General features: G+C 44.3%; 1 protein-coding gene across 1 annotated transcript in view; it reads left to right on the forward strand.

Annotated features, from left to right (window-relative positions):
• The first annotated feature begins 7,021 nt into the window (after positions 1 to 7,021).
• The window catches only part of pjvk (pejvakin), a 29,767-nt gene continuing 11,503 nt past the window's right edge, over positions 7,022 to 25,285 (forward strand). The window contains exons 1-3 of the mRNA XM_085986067.1: positions 7,022 to 7,482; positions 14,614 to 14,809; positions 20,775 to 20,916. Of these exons, the coding sequence (XP_085842193.1) occupies positions 7,272 to 7,482; positions 14,614 to 14,809; positions 20,775 to 20,916 (549 nt within the window). The 5' untranslated portion in view covers positions 7,022 to 7,271. The remainder of the gene's footprint in view (positions 7,483 to 14,613; positions 14,810 to 20,774; positions 20,917 to 25,285) is intronic.

Consider the following 25,285-nt stretch of genomic DNA (forward strand, 5'->3'; position numbering starts at 1 on the left):
CCCCCTTTTTTTCCTAATGCATTTTTGTATATCCCTTGTCATCCAGTGTTCCCTTTGCTTGTTGGTCCCACCCTTGACCTTTACAGGAACATGTTGGTGTTGTACTCTCTCTATTTCCCTTCTGAAAGTCTCCCACTGTTTTGATGTGGATTTTCCTATAAGTAGCTGCTCCCAGTCCACTTTGGCCAGATCCTGCCTTATCATATTAAAATCGGCCTTCCCCCAATTTAGAACCCTTATTTCCGAGCCGTCTTTGTCTTTTTCCATGACCACCTTAAATCTCACCGAATTATGGTCACTGTCGCCAAAATGCTCTCCTACTGACACTTCCACCACTTGCCCGGCTACATTCCCTAGAATTAGGTCCAGTACCGCCCCCTCTCTTGTAGGACTTTCTACATGTTGGCTCAAAAAGCTCTCCTGGATGCACTTTAAGAATTCCACACCCTCTAAGCCTTTCACACTCTGACTATCCCACTTAATATTGGGGAAGTTGAAATCCCCCACTATTATTACCCTATTATTTTCGCACTTCTCTGAGATTTGCCTACATATCTGTTCCTCTATCTCCCCCTGACTGTTTGGGGGCCTATAGTACACTCCCAGCAAAGTGCTTGCCCCCTTTTTGTTTTTAAGTTCTACCCATATGGCCTCATTAGAGGAACCTGCTAATATATCATCCCTCCTTACAGCAGTAATTGACTCCTTAATTAATATTGCAACACCCCCTCCCCTTTTACACCCCCCTCTGTCTCGCCTGAAGATTCTATACCCCGGAATATTGAGCTGCCAGTCCTGACCCTCCCTCAACCATGTCTCCGTGATAGCAATAGATGTTTTCATTATGAACAGCTAGCTTGAGCTAGTCATTTATTCAGCCATGTGGACTAGTGTACAGGCATCCATCTTGACTACTGCCTTGTGGGTAGCCCCCTACTAAACATACAGCTCCACCTAGTGTACCATTCTAGAATGACATGTTACTGATCATTACACCCACTGGGCGGGCTCAACAAGGTCAATCAAGTCAAAATCGCATGGGTTGGCTAGAACTCGATGGAGGCGGGACTACAACCCCGAAAGTTGTAGTCCCGCCTCCTACCCGACTCCTCAATGAAATTCCAGCCCAATACCTCTATTTTACATTTCTGTGCCCTTTCCACAACCTCATAGACGTTTACTGTCGTCCCTGCATGCCAACCTTATGCTTAGGAGAACTGCAGAAACTGGCTTGCAGGCCTGGCATTTTTTTTTAAATTTGTTTTATGGGATGTGGCGTCACTGGCAAGGCCAGCATTTATTGCCCAGCCCTAATTGCCCTTGAGAAGGTGGTGGTGAGCTGCCTTCTTGAACCGCTGCAGTCTGTGTGGTGAAGGTACTCCCACAGTGCTGTTAAGTAGGGAGTTCCAGGATTTTGATCCAACGACGATGAAGGATCGGCGATATACTTCTAAGTCAGGATGGTGTGTGACTTGGAGGGGAACTTGGAGGTGGTGGTGTTCCCATGCGCCTGCTGCCTTTGTCCTTCTAGGTGGAAGAGGTCGCGGGTTTGGGAGGTGCTGCTGAAGAAGCCTTGGCGAGTTGCAGCAGTGCATCTTGTAGATGGTACACACTGCAGCCACGGTGCACCGGTGGTGGAAGGAGTGAATGTTTAAGGTGGTGGATGGGGTGCCAATCAAGCGGGCTTTTGGATTGCAGCTAGCTGCACAGGATTTGGCTATCAGGAGTATGTCTTAACATAAAAGCAGCTTCAGCCTAGTCCTGAAATTTCATCTTGACTAACGTACTATGCCTTCAGGGTATTGCCCTTTCATTATTCCCACATATGTTAGGCTGTTCTTAGCATAAGGTACAAATGAATCATTTCAGATTTGTGATGCAGTTCTGTCTTGTCTTTTAGAAGGATTGCAAACCATTGGGTTGTCTTTGTTTTCATACAAACCTGTGATTTGTCAAGAAGACGTCCACTGAAGATAGCAAGTGGGGAAAAAGGTATTATCATTTCGCAACAAAATGCCTCTCCCATAAATTTCAAGCATTTCACAAATCCCAGTTGAAAATAAACATTGAAAAATTGGAATTGTGGTCGGCGGCGTAGCTATGGAGTATGCCGCCAACCTATGAAAAGAATTCGCACATAGACTTGCTGTTCGGCGCTGCAGAGCTGTATGCAGCGAATTGCATCACTGAGCCCAGGAGCGCAGCGTACAGCCTATGCGTAAGAGAGGACATGCCCATAAAATCTGTCAAAACTAAGCCATGCCCACGGAAACCTCTTTCAGTTTGTAGCATTGAAATTACCTTCTAAAGACTTTTAAAAACTTTAAATAATTTTAAAAACTTTTAATTAAACGGCAACTTGTTCCTTAGTATTAAATTTAGATGTAAGTATTTTAGAGAACATTCACGTTACATATTTCATTGCGAGACAATTACTGAGTGCATTAAATGAAAACAAATAGAGAAGATAGAATTGTTGGCAAAATATGTAGAACTGCACAGTAACCAAAACTGGTACTTGGACTTACTTCATATATCAGCATTTTGTTAAAATTATGTAACAAAATATCAACGTGTTGATTTTTGAAATGCAGTATCTGTACAGAAACCCTTTGTTCTTTATTGAACCTTGTACACAATTGTGTTTCACAGACAATATCAACATCTTTGCCTTTAAATTTTCTTTATCGGCATTTCCCTGACTAAAATTTTTAAAGTTCCTATATTTTTATTTGAAATATGAATTCTCAAATTCTTTGAAACGGAGCATGTCTGTAACTTGCACCACTATAGTTAGTGAAAACATGTGAATGTACAAAATTAATAAATAAATCCAGTGAGCAGCAATTGAAATGTTATTTGCAACCATAATAGCACATAACAGGACAGCGAGGCCATTATTTGCAAAGCCACCAATTCTCTGACATCAGGATCAGACGTGATGTGGATTTTGCAGCATTCAGAAATATGGAAACATAATGAAGATTGAAACAAAAACGCACACGTCAACTTGATATCGCCCACAGAAGCTTCTTTAGCTTTAAATAGTGTGGGGAAAGTCAGATTTGTACAGGTAATGCAAGGGGAAATGTTGGAAGTTAATGTATCTGTAGATATAAATCGGTCGATCTGTCTGTCTGTCCTTCTGTCTGTCTGTCATCACGTGTGCGTCTGGCGGGCTATGCGCTCGAAAGTTACAGGGCGTACCTACGCGTGCGTTACGTCGAAAGAAAGCTTACCTTTCCAAAACGGTCTTAAGCGTATTTATGTTTCGGCCGGGCTAAAATCGCGCCCGCGGTATCCAGAAAACCTTCAACATTCCGCTCATTAGCACCTCATTATCCGCTCATTAGCGACAGAGTGACCTCGAGGTCGACCAATCGTACGCCGGGTTGCTGCCGCGTGCGGCCGGGCCCTCCTACGGTCGAGTGACTGGACGATTGACCAATCCTACGCTTTGGTCACCTGACGGTCGACCAATCGGTGCGTGTGTGGGCGGGCCTTATCGTTCTGAACTGAGGTGAGTGGCCGCCATCTTTATTCTCACCTTCTGTGTGTTTATTTGTTAGGAGCGATTTTTTTTTAATGTGTAAAATGTCAAAACACAATGTCTAAAACGTTAAAACACAATGAAGATGGTGTCCCATCTTCTTAACAGCCGTTTAAAAAAAAATAACTTTTGGTGTTTTCAGCAAGAATGCGCGTTCCTTCTCCGTGGCAGCTTTTTAAAAACATTAAAAAACTTTCAAGATGGCCTCCCATCTTCTTAACACCCGTTTATTAAAAAAAAATTAAAAAAAATTTCTGTTGCTTTCACAGACTGCGCGTTCCTTCTCCGTGGCAGCTTTAAAAAAAAAAAAAAAAAAATTTCTCTTGCTTTCACAGACTGCGCGGGTTACCCCGGCAACCAGGCCCGCCGGCCGTCTCTCTCAGCCGCAATCGGTGGACTTCAAGCCGGCTCGGCCGGGGGGTGGCGGGGCTTGGAGAGCGGGGCTCTCGGGAGTGCGGGGCGGGGCTGGGCGGCTGGGGCTCGGAGAGCGGGGCACTCGGGAGTGCCGGGCGGGGCGGCGCGGCAGGGTTACCCCGGCAACCGGGCGTGGCCGTGGCCGTCTCTCAGCCTCAAGACGGCTCACGCCTGTTCTCGGCTCGGGAGTGCGGGGCGGGGCGGCTGGGGCTTGGAGAGCGGGGCTCGGAGAGCGGGGCTCTCGGGAGTGCGGGGCGGCGCGGCAGGGTTACCCCGGCAACCGGGCGTGGCCGTGGCCGTCTCTCAGCCTCAAGCCGGCTCACGCCTGTTCTCGGGGCTTGGTTCTATTTGCGGCCGCGGGCCACTCGCCCTCTCTCTCTCCTTCCCTCTGTCTCTCTCCCCCTCTCCCCCCCTTCTCTCCCACGCTCCCCCCTTCTCTCCCCTTCTCAACCCCCTTCTCTCCCCCGCTCCCCCCTTCTCTCCCTCCCCCCCTCCTCCCCCTCCCTGCCCTCCCTCCCCCTCCTCCCCCTACCTGCCCTCCCTCCCCCTGCCCGCCCTCCCTTCCCCCCCGCCCTCCCTTCGCCCTCCCTTCCCCCCCACCCTCCCTTCCCTCCCTTCCCCCCCCGCCCTCCCTTCCCCCCAGTCACACGCTCTCTTACCCCCCAGTCGCGCGCTCTCTTACCCCCGTCACTCTCTCTCTTCCCCCCAGTCGCTCTCTCTCTTCCCCCCAGTCGCTTTCTATCTTCCCCCCCAGTCGCTCTCTCTCTTCCCCCCCAGTCGCTCTCTCTCTCTCTTCCAACAACAACATGCCCTCGAAAAAGCCTCGGCACCGCCGGGCACTCCAGCTAGTTGTGGATAATTAAGGTTCATGGCGATTCCGGTAATTTTTTAATGTATCAACTATTTGACCAATGAGGTGCACATTTCACAATGAATAACGAACATGAATGTACTCACTATAGTTTAGGTAGGTGCTGTTGTGTTAGTGGTTCAGAAACCTCAGTTCTGGAGCCTTATTCACTGCACTTTAAGAAAGATTAAAGAAAAAGGCGAGGAAGAAAACGGAAAGTAACATTTGTTCTGGTCTGCATACAATGACATTTGAAGTAACACTTAATTTTTTAAGTAATTGGAAAGTATAAGTATACAGTTACATTTTATTCCGCAACTTAAAATTTTGGTTATAGTATTTGTGAGCCATGTCATTGCCACTTGCCTAAATGGTTTTTATTACTTTATCAAATTGTGTTTGGTGGGTAATATAGTTTTTGCAGACAATACTAAATTATTGAAGCCACTCTGCAAACTTTTTCAGCAACTTTCAAAGTGCACCCATTGTCAGGAACCATGGCAGAAAATACCTCCAAGGTCTTCCGGGTTCCTTTCACAGTGTAACAGGCTCCTGTGCCTGCTTTCACTAACCGTAACATTTTCGTCCGTAGTTGGTGGACAATGAGCCCAACTCTGCGCCAGCAATGAGTGTTTCCCCATCGGTGCAGTTCACCTGTCAAGGCGTACCATGACAGATCGCTAGTTCGGGATTTAGCGCATGCATAAGTGAATGCGGAAATCCCAAACTTGCGGTCAATTTCAAAGGCAGTATGACACCGTACTCTCAGAGTACGCCATCATACCCACCGCAAAATTTGCCCGATGATGTCTTAAGAAGATGAGAACTAAAGCCTTCTAAAGGGGAGAGGGGTAAACCCGGCAACTACAGGCTAGTCAGCCTAACATTGGTGGTGGGGAAACGTTTAGAGACAATAATCCAGGACAAAATTAATTGGCACTTGGAAAAGTATGGGCTAATTAATGAAAGTCTGCGTGTTTGACTAAATTGATCGAGTTGTTTGATGAAGTAACAGAGAGGGTTGATGAGGGTTGTACAGTTGTTTGACAAAGGCGTTTGACAAAGTACTACATAATAGACTTGTTAGCAAAATTAAAGCCCATGGGATTAAAGGGGAATTGGCAGCATGGATATGAAATTGGCTAAGGGACAGAAAGCAGAGAGTAGTGGTGAACGGTTGCTTTAAATTATTGTAGCATTAACATCAGAAGACCTAAACAAAAACATAAGTATTTTGTTCCGAATTGACAGTATTTGTGCTCATACTTCAAATAAGGCTGAAGCGTTTGCAACCATCTTCAGCCAGAAGTGCCAAGTGGATGATCCATCTTGGCCTCCTCCCAAGGTCCCCACCATCACAAGAGCCAGTCTTCTGCCAATTCGATTCACTTAACATGGTGTCAAGAAACAGATGAGCGCACTGGATACAGAAAACGGCCCAACAACATCACTGCTGTAGTGCTGAAAACTTGTGCTCCAGAACTAATTGCGCCTCTAGCCAACCTGTTCCAGTACAGCTACAACACTGGCATCTACCTGACAAAGTGTAATATTGCCCAGGTATGTCCTGTCCACAAAAATCAGGACAAATCCATTCCAGCCAATTACTGCCCAATCAGCCTACTCTCAATCATCAGCAAAGTGATGGAAGGTGTCATCGACAGTGCTATTAAGCAGCATTTACCAATAACCTGCTCACCGGTGCTCAGTTTTGGTTCCACTAAGGCAACTCGCCAAGGCTTCTTCGACAGCGCCTCCCAAAGCCGCAACCTCTACCACACAGAAGGATGAGGGCAGCAGGCGCATGGGAACACCACCACCTCCAAGTTCCCCTCCAAGTCACACACCATCCTGACTTGAAAATATTCGCCGTTCCTTCATCGTCGCTGGGTCAAAATCCTGGAACTCCCTCCCTAACAGCACTGTGGGAGTACCTTCACCACACGGACTGCAGCAGTTCAAGAAGGCGGCTCACCACCACCCTTCTTGAGGGCAATTAGGGATGGGCAATAAATGCCGGCCTTGTCAGTGATGCTCACATCCCTGGAATGAATAAAACCAAATAATAAAACACTATTTTATTAATTGTAGTATTAAAGATATTTCAGCCATAATCAAGTTGTGCATTTAAAACTATGTGCGATTAAAAAATTATTTTGGTTTGCTACTTCTGCCTGAAATCATCATTAGATAATTAGAATAAACTTGTGACTGCAAGAGATATTGTCACAAACATCCCTATCAGGTTAACAGCTTGTTTATTATTTATAAACCTGAGCTCAACAGAGGTACAATCCAGAGGGAAGTTTCACTAAAATGGCTGACAATAATTTCAAAGTTACGATAGGTTCAATATTTTTTGATTCCCTGAAATAGTTTGATTGTTTAGAATTCCAGAATCTGATTTCTAGTGCGATACAACTGCAACAAACTAGATAAGGTTTTTGTTAGTGAGAGATGTTTGCTGCTGCTACAAAGAACTTTGTGAAGCAGGTTGGAGATACAGGCAGACTGAAACCTGTTCCTGGGCTGAGTGAGGCTGACAGATATCAGCCACTCAGTCTAGTCACAAAAAGGAAAAAATCCTTCTTCTGGAAGAAAAAGAAATACAGCTCCACACCATTCACTCTGAAGGACATTCTTGTTGGAGAAAAAGAGGTTTCCGCTGGTAACGTATTTATTTTACCGATGTGCAAATTGTTTTGTTCTGTTTTGCAGGAAGCTGCATCGTTACAATGAAATGATTTTAGGACTAATTAAACTGCTTAAACTCTACTCAGCATCCTAATAAAATTAGTGATTTTGTATAATGTTTGTAAGTTTGATTATTAAGAGCATAAAATATGAATCTTGCTTGTTCCATAGTGAGTAAATTTCTGTGTAGGTTATTCAGAGCGCCATTCCTAGATTAATCGGGGGTGAAATTGGATCGCGTTGCGCCTGTTTTCCAAGCTGAAAACGAGGACACAGAGGTCCAATTTAAGGGGTCAAATTCACAAATGCGTCTGAAACACATTTGATGCCATATTAGTTTGGGCACTGTAGAGGTGTCTCTGGCATCAGTTTAAAACTAGGGTTAGGCCCCTTGAATATGCTAATAAGGGTCCCAGCACCTGTTTTAGAACCCTTTTCCTAAATTGGTCAAGAACTAGGTGGAGCTTCCCCCACACAAGCTCCAACTAGTTTTTGCAGTACTACAGCAACCTAGCTAGCTGTCCTTAAAGGGACTGCTTGAGGCCGCTGAAGAACAAGTACGTTTTTGGCTTTAAACTTTTTTTAAACATACCTTAATGTGGAGCCAGGAGGAGCAGGAGTGCTTCTTCTGCCTCCATAACAATGCTGCCAGCCCTCACTTGGTCCCCTCCCAATCACCTGCCCCTCTCAGGACTTATCTGAGGGCCGCTGCCGGTGTCGCAGCTGCCTGACATTCATCCTCACTAGGACAGTGTGTTGCCCGGGCATACACGGTAGATGTCTGAAGCTTGCCGGACTTATTAAAATGAAGCCCAATATTTATCGGGCCTCAGGCCTACTTGTTCCGGCAGGGTTGAACTCATTTCCATCCCATCTTGTCTTAGATCTATGTCTCTGCCCCTACTGGGTTTACTGTCGTGATACAGAAATCTATGCACAATTCTGTATCATAGTAAGGGCTACAAAAAGGGAGTATGAAAAGAAACTTGCAAGGGATATCAAATTCAACACAAACATTTTTTACAATTATATTAGGAAAAAGAGAGTGGTCAGGAGCAATGTGGCCCCCTTGAAAACTGATAATGGTGATATTGTAAATGAAAATAAGAAAATGGCAGACATGTTGAATAAGTACTTTGCATCATTATGTACAGCAGAGCATGCCGGATATCCCAAGGAAACTAATATTGTATCAGGGATGGGGACTCACCAAAATAAAAGTAATTAATGGGCTGATAAGTGACAAGTAACAAGTGCCAGACAAAGAGAGAGTCTAACCACTGCCCCTTGACATTCAATGGCATTACCATCGCCTAATCCCCCACCATCAACATCCTGGGTGGTCACCATTGACCAGAAACTTAACTGGACCAGCCACATAAATACTGTGGCTACAAGAGCAGGTCAGAGGCTGTGTATTCTGCGGCGAGTGTCTCACCTCCTGACTCCCCAAAGCCTTTCCGCCATCTACAAGTCAGGACTGTGATGGAATACTCTCCACTTGCCTGGATGAGTGCAGCTCCAACAACACGCAAGAAGCTCGACACCATCCAGGACAAAGCAGCCCGCTTTGATTGGCACCCCATTCACCATCTTAAACATTCACTCCCTGCACCACCGGCGCACCATGGCTGCAGTGTGTACCATCTACAAGATGCACTGCTGCAACTTGCCAAGGCTTCTTTGGCAGCACCTCACAAACCCGCGACCTCTACCACCTAGAAGGACAAGGGCAGCAGGTGCATGGGAACACCATCACCTCCAAGTTCCCCTCCAAGTTACACACCATCCTGACTTCAAAATATATCATCGTTCCTTCATCGTCGCTGGGTCAAAATCCTGGAACTCCCTACCTAACAGCACTGTGGAAGTACCTTCACCACACGGACTGCAGCGGTTCAAGAAGGCAGCTCACCACCACCTTCTCAAAGTCAATTAGGGATGGGCAATGAATGCTGGCCTTGTCAGCAATTCCCATATCCCAGGAATGAATAAAAAAGAAGAAAATAATGGCACTAAAGAGTGACAAATCCCTAGGACCAGATGGTTTCCATCCCAGGGTTTTAAAGAAAGTAGGTGAGAACATTGCAGATGCCTGAACTATAATCTTCCAAAGTTCTCTTGATTTGAGAACCATTTCTTTAGATTGGAAAATTGCACATGTTACTCCGCTATATAAGAAAAGGTGAGAGAGGGAAACCAAGGAATTATAGAGCAGTTAGCCTAATATGTGTTGTCAGGAAATTACTGGAGTCTATAATTAAGTATAGAGTGACTGAACACGTTGAAAATGTTCAGCTGATCAGAGAGAGCCGTCATGGATTTGTAAAGGGTAGATCATGCCTGACGAACCTCATTGAATTTTTTGAAGAGGTGACTAAAGTAGTGGACAGGGGAATGTCTATGGATGTTATTTATATGGACTTCCATAAGGCATTTGATAAAGTCCCTCATAAGAGACTGTTAGCTAAAGTTGAAGTTCATGGAATTGAAGGCAAGTTATAGGGTCTAATGAGAGGGAGGAACTGAATGAAATCAGTATTTGTAGGAAAATGGTGTTAGGGAAATTGATGGGATTGAAGGCTGATAAATCCCCAGGGCCTGATAATCTACATCCTAGGGTACTTAAGGAAGTGGCCCTAGAAATAGTAGATGCATTGCTGGTCATCCTTCAAAATTCTATAGACTCTGGAACAGTTCCCATGGATTGGAGGGTAGCTAATGTCAAAAGAGGTGGTGGAGAGAAAACGGGGAATTATAGACCGGTAAGCCTGACATCGGTAGTGGGGAAAATGCTAGAGTCTATTATAAAAGATGTAATAGCAGAGCACTTGGAAAACAGTGACAGGATTGGACAAAGTCAACATGGATTTACAAAAGGTAAATCGTGCTTGACTAATGTACTGGAATTTTTTGAGGATGTAACTGGTAGAATAGATAAGGGAGAACCAGTGGATGTGGTGTATTTGGACTTACAGAAGGCTTTCGATAAGGTCCCACATAAGAGATTAGTGTGTAAAGTTAAAGCACATGGGATTGGGGGTAAGGTACTGACTTGGATAGAGAACTGGTTGGCAGACAGGAAGCAAAGAGTTGGAATAAACGACTCTTTTTCCAAGTGGCAAGCAGTGACGAGTGGGGTACCGCAGGGATCGCTGCTAGGACCCCAGCTATTCACAATATATATTATGATCTAGACGAGGGAACCAGATGTAATATCTCCAAGTTTGCAGATGACACAAAGCTGGGTGGGCATGTGTGCTGTGAGGAGGATGCAGAGAAACTCCAGTATGATTTGGACAGGTTGGGTGATTGGGCAGATGCATGGCAGATGCAGTATAATGTGGATAAATGCGAGGTTATCCACTTTGGTGGCAAAAACAGGAAGGCAGAATATTATCTGAATGGCAATAGATTGGGAAAAGGGGAAGTGCAACGAGACCTGGGTGTCCTTGTGCACCAGTCGCTGAAGGTAAGCATGTAGGTGCAGCAGGCGGTTAAGAAGGCAAATGGTATGTTGGCCTTCGTAGCGAGAGGATTCGAGTACAGGAGCAAGGATGTCTTGCTGCAGTTGTACAGGGCCTTGGTGAGACCACATCTTGAGTATTGTGTGCAGTTTTGGTCACCTTATCTGAGGAAGGATGTTCTTGCCATGGAGGGAGTGCAGCAAAGATTCACCAGACTGATGCCTGGGATGGCAGGAATGATGTATGAGGAGAGATTGGGTCGATTGGGCTTATACTCGCTGGAGTTTAGAAGAAACTTATAAAATTCTAACAGGACTAGACAGGCTAGATGCAGGAAGGATGTTCCCGATGGCAGGGGAGTCCAGAACCAAGGGTCACAGTCTAAAGATAAGGGGTAAGCCATTTAGGACAGAGATGAGGAGGAATTTCTTTACCCAGAGAGTGGTGAACCTGTGGAATTCTCGACCACAGAAGGCAATTGAGGCCAATTCATTAAATATATTCAAGAAAGAGTTAGATATATTTCTTAAGGCTAAAGGGATCAAGGGATATGGGGAGAAAGCAGGGACAGGGTACTGAATTTGGATGATCAGCCATGATCTCATTAAATGGCGGAACAGGCTCGAGGGGCCGAATGGCCTACTCCTGCTCCTATCTTCTATGTTTCTATTGACCTGGTTAGGAAATTGGCTGAGCAGCAGGAGACAGAGAGTATGGATAATGGATAGGTACTCTAATTGGCAGGATGTGACTGGTGGTGTCCCACAAGGATCTGTGTTGGGGCCTCAACTATTCACCGTATTTATTAATGACTTTGATGATGGAATAGAAAGCCACATATCCAAGTTTGCTGATGACACAAAGATAGGCGGCATTGTAAGTGAAGATGGAAGCATAAAATTACAAAGAGATTGTGGCAAAGCCACCAAAGAGACTCTCACAGTAACTTGTACAATTGTCTTTAATCATTATTGTTACCTTTTAATGTTTGCCCTGTTTAAACAGCGCGGGATCGATAAAATCACGATCTGACGCGATGACGTCATCACGTGGGTCACATTACGTTCCCAACGGCGGGAAACGTGATGACGTCATGACATCAGGGTTGGAGGGCATGTCCAGTTAGTCCTCGTGGAGTGAGCTAGTGTACGGACCTGTTTGGAGTTTCTCCTGCGTTTTTGTTTTGTAATACTTTCAGTGCATTAAACTAAGTTTGTTAACTACCAGTTTAGTTCACAGTGTTTTTGTTAGGAGTGCACAGACTCCTACAAGATATTAATAGATTAGGCGAATGGGCAAGACTGTGACAAATGGATTTCAATGTAGGCAAATGTGAGGTCATCCACTTCAGACCTAAAAATGATAGAACAGAGTACTTTATAAATGTTGAAATGCTAGAAACAGTAGAGACCCAAAGAGACTTGGGGGACCAAGCAACTTTCCCTATAAGGTGTGCGGCCGTGGCCATGCACCTCTCTGCCGGTCCCATGCAGCCTGGGACCATCTTTTTCAATGTAAACTTTCTGTAAATGGGCCGCGCAACCTCTTAAAGGGGTCGTTCACCCCAAACAAAATTGGGTCCATCAAAATGTCATGGACAGGTACAGAAACTAATCAAAAAGTCTAATGGAATGCTGGCCTTTATATTTAGAGGTCTAGAATTCAAGGGGGTAGAAGTTATGCTGCAGTTATACAAAGCCCTGGTTAGACCACACCTGGAGTATTGTGAGCAGTTCTGGGCACCACACCTTAGGAAGGATATATTGGCCTTGGAGGGAGTGCAGCGTAGGTTTACCAGAATGATACCTGGACTCCAAGGATTAAATTACGAGGAGTGATTACACAAACTAGGGTTGTATTCCCTGGAATTAGAAGGTTAAGGGGTGATTTGATCAAAGTTTTAAAGACATTAAGGGGAACAGATAGGATAGATAGAGGGAAACTATTTCCGAAGGTTGGGGAGTCTAGGACAAGGGGGCACAGTATAAAAATTAGAGCCAGGCCCTTCAGGAGTGGAGTTACGAGACACTTCTACACGTAAAGGGTGGTAGAAGTTTGGAACTCTCTTCCGCAAATGGCAATTGATACTAGATCAATTGTTAATTTAAAATCTGAGATTGATAAATTTTTGGTAATCAAAGGTATTAAGGAATATAAAGCAAAGGCAGGTATATGGAGTTAGGTCACAGATCAGCCATGATCTCATTGAATGGCAGAACATAGAAACATAGAAGATAGGAGCAGGAGTAGGCCATTCGGCCCCTCGAGCCTGTTCTGCCATTTAATGAGATCATGGCTGATCATCCAAATTCAGTACCCTGTCCCTGCTTTCTCCCCATATCCCTTGATCCCTTTAGCCTTAAGAAATATATCTAACTCCTTCTTGAATATATTTAATAAGTTGGCCTCAACTGCCTTCTGTGGTAGAGAATTCCACAGGTTCACCACTCTCTGGGTGAAGAAATTCCTCCTCATCTCTGTCCTAAATGGCTTACCCCTTATCCTTAGACTGTGACCCCTGGTTCTGGACTCCCCCGCCATCGGGAACATCCTTCCTGCATCTAATCTGTCTAGTCCTGTTAGAATTTTATAAGTTTCAATGAGATCCCCTCTCATTCTTCTAAACTCTAGCGAATATAAGCCTAATCGACTCGATCTCTCTTCATACGTCATTCCTGCCATCCCAGGTATCAGTCTGGTGAATCTTTGCTGCACTCCTTCCATGGCAAGAACATCCTTTCTCAGATAAGACGACCAAAACTGCACACAATACTCAAGGTGTGGTCTCACCAAGGCCCTGTATAACTGCAGCAAGACATTCTTGCTCCTGTACTCGAATCCTCTCGCTATGAAGGCCAACATACCATTTGCCTTCTTAACCGCCTGCTGCACCTGCATGCTTACCTTCAGCGACTGGTGCACAAGGACACCCAGGTCTCGTTGCACTTCCCCTTTTCCCAATCTATTGCCGTTCAGATAATAATCTGTCTTCCTGTTTTTGCCGCCAAAGTGGATAACCTCGCATTTATCCACATTATACTGCATCTGCCATGCATCTGCCCAATCACCCAACCTGTCCAAATCATACTGGAGTTTCTCTGCATCCTCCTCACAGCACACACGCCCACCCAGCTTTGTGTACGGAACAAGATACATTTTGGCTCGAGGGGCTAAATGGCCTACTTCTGTTCCTATGTTCCTGAAGTTATTTCTCTTGGGTACTATTTTGTAAATAAGTTGTTGGCTCCGCATTTCTTTTATGTCCCAGGCTTTATGTTTCATTGTAGGGACATTACCGTGAGGGTTTTTTACTAATTGCGTATCATTATAAAAAATTTAATATAGTCTATATTTATGATCACAAAATTGCAGAATACTTTTATTATAGAAATCTTACTTCTTATTCAAATTCATTAGGTTTTGACTTCTTAACCAATTTTATAGCAATCTATTTGATTATCACAATTATGCATTATTACTTTAATAGATATAATAAGTAATCTAGTTCTGAGTTTCATATACTGAGTTGCATCCGTAAATTACAACATATATATGCTAACATAAATGTGAATTTTATGCTGAAAATATTACCAGTAAAGATAACAAAATTAATCAGGCATTTGTTTCCTATTTAATAGGCGTCTCTTCATATCAGCTGCTCAATTATGAAGATAAGTCAGATGTTTCTCTAAGTGGGAAACTCGGAAATCATATTATTCATGATGTTGGGTTTAACATTGATGGATCAGACTCTGTGGCAGTGAAAGCTTCATTTGGAATAGTAACAAAACATGAGGTAGAGGTCCCAATACTCCTCAGGGAGATTATTAACAGGTAATTCTTCCATTTTCCAAAATACTTTAGTGATACTATTTTAAAGTGCATTTAACGCTTGTTAGTTATGAAAACGTCATGAAGAATTCTTAATTGGATACATATTATAGAAACAATGAGGGCAACAATTGGTGCATCATAAACACTTAATGTGTACCGATACTAAATAGTGCATATAGCATTTTCAATAAAAACAAAACACTAATTAATATAATTTTTTTTTAAATTAAGAGCAAACAGGGTCATGATAATGAATCTTAATCTTGACCATCGTTTGGACCTACCTATGTTCACTCCACTGAGTTCTCATCTGCATGACTGGATAGGTAAAATATACAATAATGATTTACACATTATGCAATTCATTTTAATCCTTTGGGGATTGCAGTAATATATTTGTATCAACATTTTAATTATATCACACTGAATTACATTTTCTCTCATTCTAATTTATAACACTTGACATTAGAAATGTGCACACATTTTAGAAGACTTTTAAATATATATTTTATACGCTCAGTTTTAATTTCTTTAATTAAAATCTTGTTATTTTAATTTAGCAATTTTGTTTCTAAGTAATGAAATTACTTTTTAAACATTTAATTTTTAATCAATACGTGTTAAGGCTCTAAATCTCATTTATCTCACACTATAGATTTTTTTTAAAGTAAATATTTCCCCATCATTAGTTTTGTATCCCAAAAGGTGATAGTAGCAGGGTTGTTATTTACCTGGATCGTAGGTCTTCAAACTGGGATTTCTGGACTCTAGAGGATCCCAGGGGGCCCAAGGTCATCAAATTTCTGTCCATGATTTTAGCAGGTTAGCTAATCGGACAAATACATGTCCGATCAAATTTCATGCAGAGAAATGTGAAGTGATACATTTTGGAATGAAAAATAGGGAGAGAAAATATACACTAAATGATAAAACTTTAAAAGGAGTAGAGGAGCAGCAACACTTAGGGATTCAGATTTAAAAGTGGAAGGACAAGTTGATAAAGCTGAGGGGCTGAATTTTGCCCGTGCTCAGAGTGCGGGTTAGGAGGCGGGTCCACTGTCAAAATCGAAATGATTGACAGTGGGTTTGGAGCCCGCTGCGAACCCGCCTCCATGTAAGTTTCCAAAGTGTCAGGTCTGCGATTTCAGAACAGACCCAACACCAAGCGGCGGGGGAGGCATTTAAGATAGTTAACTGCTTGTTAAGTGCTTGTTTACTACTATTTTGCCAGCCTATTTCTATTTTACCACATTTTTAACAGGGTTCACGTCATTCAGAGATCATGTTAGGTAAGTAGGTCCGGTTCTCTATGTCTCCCCATTGCTGTGAATAGGTGACAGCTGCAAAAGTGGTATGAAAGCTACCATTTCACAGCTGGTCACTTTCCAATGTCAGAAGCTTGAGCCTTCAGGACTTGGAAGACACTTTTGAGCTGTATGCAGTTTGGAAGTGTTTGGAGTAAACTCTCTATCCACTGTCACCTCCTTGGAGCAAGCTCTCTCACCATTGACAGATTGCTTCTGTCATCTCAAATTCAGCTGCCATCTATTCCAACAACATCGGTGCCCTTGAAAAAATCTCACCTTGGTCCTCTGAATCCCTCCATGATCAGCCCCAACACCAACATCACCAGGCACACCAACATCACCAACAACAATACCCTCTTCTTCTTAGACAGTCCCTCGGAACCGAGGATGACTTGCTTCCACATTAAAAATGAGTTTGCAGGTGACTGATGAGTCCAATGGGGGACCTACAGACTCTGTCACAGGTGGTTGAAGGAGCGGGTGGGTGGGGTGCTTGGGTTGACATGCGCTCCTTGCGCTGCCTGCGCTTGGCTTCCGCTTGCTCCCAGCAAAGAGACTCGAGGTGTTCGGCGCCTTCCCGGATGCTTCTCCTCCAGGTTGTGCGGTCTTGGGCCAGGGATTCCCAGGTGTCGATGGGGTTTTTACACTTTTTCAAGGAGGCTTTGAGGGTGTCCTTGAAGCGTTTCCTCTGCCCACCTGGGGCTCTCCTGCCGTGCCGGAGCTCCAAGTAGAGCGCTTGTTTTGGGAGCCTCATAACGGGCATGCGGACAATGTGACCCGTCCATCAGAGCTGATCGAGCATGGTCAAAGCTTCGATGTTGGGGACGTTGGCCTGAGCAAGAACACTGACGTTGGTGCGCCTATCCTGCCAATGGATTTGCAGGATCTTGCAGAGGCAGTGTTGGTGGTACCTCTCCAGTGCTTTGAGGTGCCTGCTGTACATGGTCCATGTCTCTGAGGCATACAGCAGGGTGGGTATCACTGCTGCTCTGTAGACCATGAGCTTAGTGCCGGGTTTGAGGTCCTGGTCTTCAAACACTCTCTTCCTCAGGCGACAGAAGGCTGCACTGGCACACTGAAGGCAGTGTTGAACTTCGTCGTCGACGTCTGCCCTTGTTGACAGTAGGCTCCCGAGGTATGGAAAGTGGTCCACGTTGTCCAAAGCCTTGTCGTGGATTTTGATAATTGGGGGGCAGTACTGTGTGGCGGGGGCAGGTTGGTAGAGGACCTTTGTCTTACAGATGTTTAGTGTAAGGCCCATGCTCTCGTACGCTTCGGTGAAGATGTTGACGATGGTTTGGAGTTCGATCTCCAAGTGAGCGCAGATACAAGCGTCATCTGCATACTGTAATTCAACGACAGAGGATGGGATGACCTTGGATCTGGAGGCAACGGAGGTTGGACAGTTTCCCGTTTGTTCTGTAAATTAGCTCCACTCCAGTGGGGAGCTTACTGAGGGTGAGATGGAGCATTGCAGCAAGGAAGATCGAGAAGAGCGTTGGTACAATGACACAGCCTTGTTTGACCCCGGTTCGTACGTGAATTGGGTCTGTGGTGGAACCGTTGGTCAGGATCACGGCTTGCATGTCGTCATGAAGCAGGCGGAGGATGGTGACAAACTTTTGAGGGCAGCCGAATTTGAGGAGGACACTCCATAATCCCTCATGGTTGACAGTGTCGAAGGCCTTTGTGAGATCAAAGAAGGCCATGTACAACGGTTGGTGCTGTTCCCTGCATTTCTCTTGTAATTGACGTGCAGTGAAGATCATGTCCATTGTGCCCCTTCGTGGGCGGAATCTGCATTGCGACTCTGGGATGAGCTCTTCGGCCACTGGGAGAAGGCGATTGAGGAGGATTCTTCCGATGACTTTCCCTGTGGCAGACAGCAGGAAAACTCCTCTGTAATTACCGCAATCAGACTTGTCACCTTTCTTGAAGATGGTCACAATTACGGCATCTCTGAGATCCCCTGACATGCTCTCCTCCTTCCAGATAAGAGAAACGAGTTCATGAATTCGCGCCAGTAGTGCTTCTCCACCATGCTTTAGTGCCTCGGCGGGAATTCCATCTGCTCCTATACAATACCAAACTTCTGCGCAATCACATGATGCTGCATAGGTCACAGGGCATCAGCACCTGACCATATTGTTGCCCGGGAGGCCAGCGATGGCGCCCCCATGGCCAGATTTACTTCACTTGACGCTGTTGACCCTGGCTGCCATATGATGCGTCAGGTTAACACCACCCCACACCATCACCATAAAGCATTCCTACAATGACCAAGCCATTCCTTTCACACTCATCACCATTGCGAGGGATACAGTTATGTCTTACCATTCACTGCAACTCACTAAGACACTTCCAAAGGTGAGCACAGATCTGTACAATAAGGCAAAGTGTTGAAAATAAAGATTTCAATGTTTGACAACACATTAACAGAAAATTTACAAGAACATTGCATAGAACACCCAAGTGGCCTCCTTGTGTGTTGTTAGTTGTTATGCTTGCAGTAAGATGAGGGTGAGTGAGAGGGGTGGCTAGTGAGGTGGGGAAGTGATAATGTAGATTGAAAGGGATGGGTGGATGTACAAGGTAAGTTGGTGTGAGTATGGATGTGCAGGAGTAGGGTAGGGAAGGCAGAGTTATGGGGATGTGATGAGTGGCACAGCAGGATGAGGTTGAGTGTGGCTTTGCAGTAACGTTTTGTGATCTACTGAGATCATTGAAAGGTTTGCACCACTGCAGCCAGGGACTCCTGACGACATCCCAGCTTTTGCCCTCCTGTGCAATGTGCAACCAGGCTGCGTTGGTGTCCTGGGGAGGTCTCTTCCACCCTTGGAAGGGAAGAGAACCTCCCTGTGTGCTTATAGAGGGAGTTATGGGAGAGCCTAGGCGCATCCGTGCACCTTTGTGCAGTGCTTGTCAGTGTTTGCAGCACCTCAGAACACTGACAGCAGAACTGTCAAAATGAGTGCGGCCATGGTCCCTTTAAGGAAAGCGGCTGATGACGCATCATCAAATGACGTCATCAGACCCGTTTCCTTTTAATTGGCCAGGAACCCCGCAGGGCGGGCTTAACAAGCCCTATTAATGGAAAATCCTTTTTACAGAGCGGCTGCAGCTGGAAACAAGACCGGAACACACCAACCACCTCTCCCGCCGCGATCCCGCCTCCACTGGTGAAATCGTGGCCGAGATATGGGATCCTTGGTTATATAGATAGGGGCATTGGGTACAAAAACAAAGAGGTAATGCAAACCTATACAAATTATTGGTTAGACCTAAGTTATAGTATTGGCCCGGATTTTGCGGTCAACAGCGCCACTGACCTCAAAGAAAGCTGTCCACAAAGATTTCGTTGTCTCTGTGGCATCGATTTCCCCTATTATGATGACAGTTTCAATATGGCACCATCTACAGGGGATCTCTACTGTGATGTCATTAAGCAGGTTGAGCAGCCAATCAGATTGAACAATTCTCACAGACAGCAAACCAGGAAGTAAAAAGTACAGATTATCATTCACTTTTTAATAATTTTACAGAAAGCAAAATATAGATTGGGACATACACATGGGATTAAGGTAGAAGATGAAATATCATAAACAAACTTAAAAATATATATTTTTTTATTATTTTAAAAATCTGTGGAATTTTTAGCATAGAATGTAGGGAATGACATTCCGCAATTATAAGATTAGGTTTTCTGGGCCAGAGGTTGTTCAGGAATCATTATGACTTAGTACACTGTTAAAAACTCAATTACACCTCATTCAACTTTTTCAATGGTTTTTACAGCGAGAATAGTGCATTAAAATTTTAAGTTCACATCAAATCACTGATTCTGTATTGATTGCATCTGTGAAGACGGTAACAGTGCACCACGTGGAGGAGCAGGGTATCACTGACAGCAACTTCCAAATTTCTGCGTTTAACTGCACATGTGTGGATGCCAGAAGTTGCTGTCAGTTTTACACAGTAATGACGGCGAGCGCTGACAGTTTTACCACCATTACAACCCCAAATTCCGGGCCATTGTGACCTATTTTAGTAAGGATGTCAGTCCATGGAGATTCACCAGGATCATACCAAGAATGAGAGACTTCAGTTATGAGGAGCGACTAGAGAAACTGAAGCTCTTTTCAACTGAGCAGAGAAGATTAAGAGGAGATCTGATAGAATTGTTCAAAATGATGAAGAGTTTTGATAAGATGAATAGGGAAAAACTATTTCCACTTGTCAGTGAGTCAATAACTGGAGGGCATTAGCTTAACATCATCATCAAAAGAACAAAGGAAGAGGGAAGAAGATTTTTATTACACAGAGGGTTGCTAAGACATGGATTGCTCTACCAGAAATAGTGGTGAAAAAAAATGCCATAATCATTTTTAAAAGGGAAGTGGATAAATATTTGAAAAGAAAAATTATATACGCTATATTTATATATTCATTGCAGAATACTATTTATCTTTTATTTTAGAAATTTAAATTCAAGGGTATGGGGAAAGGGTGAGGGAATGGGAGTAAGTGGATGGCTCTTTCAGAGCTAGCACAGGCATGATGGACTGAAGAGCTTCATTTGTACTATACAGTTCTATGATTTTTTGATTTCTAACTCCTCCTCCGTTTGTAAGTAGACCAACTTTTTGATATCTCCTCAGAAAAATTGACGTGGACCATTGCCTTGTTCGTCAGATGAAAGAAAGTCAGCGTGCTGTACTGTGTGTTGTCATGGAGAGCATCCGCACAACTCGGCAGTGCTCACTCACTGTGCACGCAGGCATGAGAGGAAAAACAATGAGGGTAAGTCTCCATATATCGCTATTCCATTATAGTTAATGATGTGCTTGGTACAAGAATTTAATTGCATAGAATTAATTCATTTTAAAATAATTCCAGATAGATCCCAAAATGTAAATTTCATTTTGTTGTTTGCACTGCTTTTAAGTGGCGTACCAAATATGTAGTAGTGAAGGGCGAATTTAAGTTTATCTATTTGTGAGGCAGTCACGTACAATTAATATTAGATATATTAGCTTGTCTCCTGTGACATTTCTCACAATCATTGTGCTTTGTCTTTCTGCAAGTTTCTTTCTTTGTTTCAGCCACTCTAATTCTTTCCCTCTCCCTCTTTGTTTGTTTGTCCTTCACCCTGCCTGCTCCCCACATCCTCTCTTTGTATACCTCTTGTACACTTTCTTTTTTGTTCCCCCTGAATTTCTCCATTTGTCTCAGACTGCCTTTCTCCTCCTTTCTATAACGTTCTCCTTTCCTTTGCACTTTCTTCTATAAACCTCTCACATTCTATCTTTGCCTCTGACACTGGTTATTCATTTCCTCAATTACTACCTTGTTTATATAACAAATAGTGGCTGCACTTCAGAGAAATTTACTAAATGTGAAGTGCTTTAGGATGTTCTTAGAGCCATAAGGAGTAGCATTGACTTCAATGCAAAGAAAAATCGGCGGAGTGTATAATAGGCGGCCGATCCAGTAATACCCGTTTTACACCCACCGCTGAAGTTGAATTTCATCCCATAAAGCATTCAATAAATACAAATTCTTGTATCTATTTTTAAAACCCAAAGCTTGTAGCAAGCTAATGGTCCGCACGGATAGTGGGACTGGGTGTTCATTCAAGGGTTGCTCTAATGTGTGGGTGAGAGAAGAACTGGAGGTTTGGAGGGGGTGGAGGCAGGGAATGGAGAGCCAGAGCCTGGTGTTGGGAGAACCATAGGAAAGTACAGGACTGGAAGAGACTCTGCAGTCTATCTCTCCAGTCCCACAAACTAATACCTCTCGATCATCCACTCCCTGAAATTGCTATCCAATTCTCCTTTAAATTTTTTCACACTGTTTCCCTCCACTGTTTCCCTAGGACGTTAATTCCACATGTTCACGACCCTCTGTGTACTTAAATCTAAACAGTTTGCACGTCGTCCTTCTAAGTTTGAGCCTGTATCTCTTGGTTCTATAGTTTGTAGCACTCTTGAGCTTATCAGGGTTCCACTTATCTATTCCCTTAAGAATTATGAACACTTCAATACTGTCCCCCATGAGTCTTCTCCTTAACAAAGTGCTACTCTGCATCTAACTGTACAAGTGCCTTGTACAGAATCATTAGTAGTCAGTGAGATCTGTGTTCTATCCCTCTGGCTATAAATCCCAAGATCCTGTTAGCTGGGAATGGGCCAGTTGTTAGGAGAGGGGAGTGGGGTGTGTGGCACTGGCATTGGGAGGGCGTGGAAGATATAGGTGAGATAATATATTATGTACAGTTAAGATCATTTGTATGATTATTTAATTGCTGGTTTGCATTATATTTATATTTTGATTTATTCTGCTGTAATTGTTATATAATAATGAGGATGTAACTAGCAGGGTAGATAAAGGGGAACCAGTGGATGTAGTATAATTTGGATTTCTAAAAGACATTCGATAAGGTGCCACATAACCAGAAACTTAACTGGACCAGCCACATAAATACTGTGGCAACAAGAGCAGGTCAGAGGCCAGATATTCTGCGGCGAGTGTCTCACCTCCTGACTCCCCAAAGCCTTTCCACCATCTACAAGGCACAAGTAAGGAGTGTGATGGAATACTCTCCACTTGCCTGGATGAGTGCAGCTCCAACAACACTCAAGAAGCTCGACACCATCCAGGACAAAGCAGCCCACTTATTTGGCACCCCATCCACCTTAAACATTCATTCCCCTCCACCACCGGCGTACCGTGGCTGCAGTGTGTACCATCTACAAGATGCACTGCAGCAACTCACCAAGGCTTCTTCGGCAGCACCTCCCAAACCCGCGACCTCTTCCACCTAGAAGGACAAGGGCAGCAGGCGCATGGGAACACCACCACCTCCAAGTTCCTATCCAAGTCACACACCATCCTGACTTAGAAGTATCTTGATCCTTCATCGTTGCTGGGTCAAAATCCTGGAACTCCCTACCTAACAGCACTGTGGGAGTACCATCACCACACAGACTGCAACGGTTCAAGAAGGTGGCTCACCACCACCTTCTCAAGGGCAACTAGGGATGGGCAATAAATGCTGGCATTGCCAGCGACACCCTGATTCCATAAACAAATTTAAAAAAAAGGTTGCTACACAAGATAAGGGCTCATTGGGTTGGGGGTAATATATTAGCATGGATAGATTGGTTAACGGACAGAAAACAGAGAGTAGGGATAAACGGGTCATTTTCTGGTTGGCAGGGCAATAAGGTGGCAGATGGGGTATAATGTGGGGAAATGTGAGGTTATTCACTTTGGTAGGAAGAATAGAAAAACAGAATATTTTTTAAATGGTGAGAAACTATTAAATGTTGGTGTTCAGAGAGATTTAGGTGTCCTTGTAGAGGAAACATAGAGCGTTAGCATGCAACAAGTAATTCGGACGGTAAATGGCATGTTAGCCTTTATTGCAAGGGGGTTGGAGTACAAGAGTAAGGAAGTCTTACTACAATTGTACAGGGCCTTGGTGAGACCACACCTGGAGCACTGTGCACAGTTTTGGTCTCCATATCTCCTTGTTTTAGAGGCGGTGCAACGAAGGTTCACTAGATTGATCCCTGGGATGAGAGGGTTGTCCTACGAGGAGAGATTGAGTAGATGGAGCCGATACTCTCTGGAGTTCAGAAGCATGAGAGGTGATCTCATTGAAACATATAAGATTCTGAGAGGGATTGACAGAGTAGATGCTAAGAAGTTGTTTCCCCTGGCTGGAGAATCCAGAACTAGGGGGCATCAACTCAGGATAAGGGGTTGGCTATTTAAGACTGAGATGAGGAGGAATTTCTTCACTCAGAGGGTTGTGAATCTTTGGATCTCTCTACCCCAAAGGGCTGTTGATGCCAAGTCGTTGAATATATTCAAGGCTGAGTGTCATGTATTGATTGCGAGTTTGACACCAGTCAATACGGTAATGTAATGTGCGAGTTTGACACCAGTAAATACGGTATTGTAATGTGCATTGCATTATGGGAATTACCCGGGAAAACGGCAGTCAGCCATTTTACACAATAAAGAGAACATCGCAGTTAGAAGCCTGTCTGCCTGATTCTTTGTTTTAATGCGTTCATACAACATTGGCGACGAGGATAACGAACGGAATCATTTTCAATAGGTAGTTGCCCAAGTTTTAGTTAGCTAGGATGGAGAAGACCGGCATTCAAAATTTTGCATGCTTCGCCGAGCCAGCCACGTCGGGTCCAAGATGGACGAGGTGGTTAACGTCTTTTGAGCTTTATGCCGACGGCAAAGGACTCATTATCGACGATACCTCTACAGCTGCCACAAAGCAGAGGAGAAGAGCTTTACTTCTACACCTAGCAGGACCAGATGTCCAGGATATCTTTTCGACTCTACCGGACACAGGAGAGCAAGCAGACTACACGGCGGCGGTTAGTGCTTTGAATCACTACTTCGTGCCCCAGGTCAACGCAGCATTTGCTAGACAGACTTTTCATAAGTTGTCCCAGATGACAGGTGAGACTGTGCAACAATTTGCTACTCACTTGTGGCAGGCTGCTAAAGACTGTGCTTTTGGGGGGGATGCGGATAATCAAACAAGAGACGCTATCCTGAGTAGGTGCACGTCAGCCTATGTGCGGAGGAAATTGCTAGAGGAAGGGCAAGGTCTAACGCTCACCCGCACGTTACAATTGGCCTCACAATGTGAAAACGTCGAGGAGCAGATGTCAGCCATGTCATGTACAGAGAAGGCGGAGACAGATACTGTTCATCGTGTTACACAGAAAAGAGGGTATTATGCGAAAAGCTCGACAGAGAAACCAAAGGGAAATGGCGATAGGAACGAAAGGAAATGTTACAGATGTGGACACACAGACCACATGAGCAGAGATCCAAAATGCCCAGCATGCGGACAAACGTGTCATAAGTGCAAGGGAAAGGATCATTTCTCCAAAGTATGCCGCACAAAGGGTACAAAGAAACACAGTGTGAACAATGTAGAGGAACAAAATGACTTTGCATTTGCTGTTACTGGAAATAACGTGACAGAGAGACTTACCTTTTGTGTGGGGGGAGTAAACCTGAGAATGTTAATTGATTCGGGTGCAACTAGTAATGTGATAGATGAGAATACATGGGAAGGATTAAAGTCAGAACACATTAAGTGTCAGTCACATGTCCCTAAGACAGAGAG

The sequence above is a fragment of the Somniosus microcephalus genome, chromosome 4 (genome assembly GCF_052327205.1).
Source record: "Somniosus microcephalus isolate GS21.2 chromosome 4, FLI_Smic_1.0, whole genome shotgun sequence".
Taxonomy (NCBI): Eukaryota; Metazoa; Chordata; class Chondrichthyes; order Squaliformes; family Somniosidae; genus Somniosus; species Somniosus microcephalus.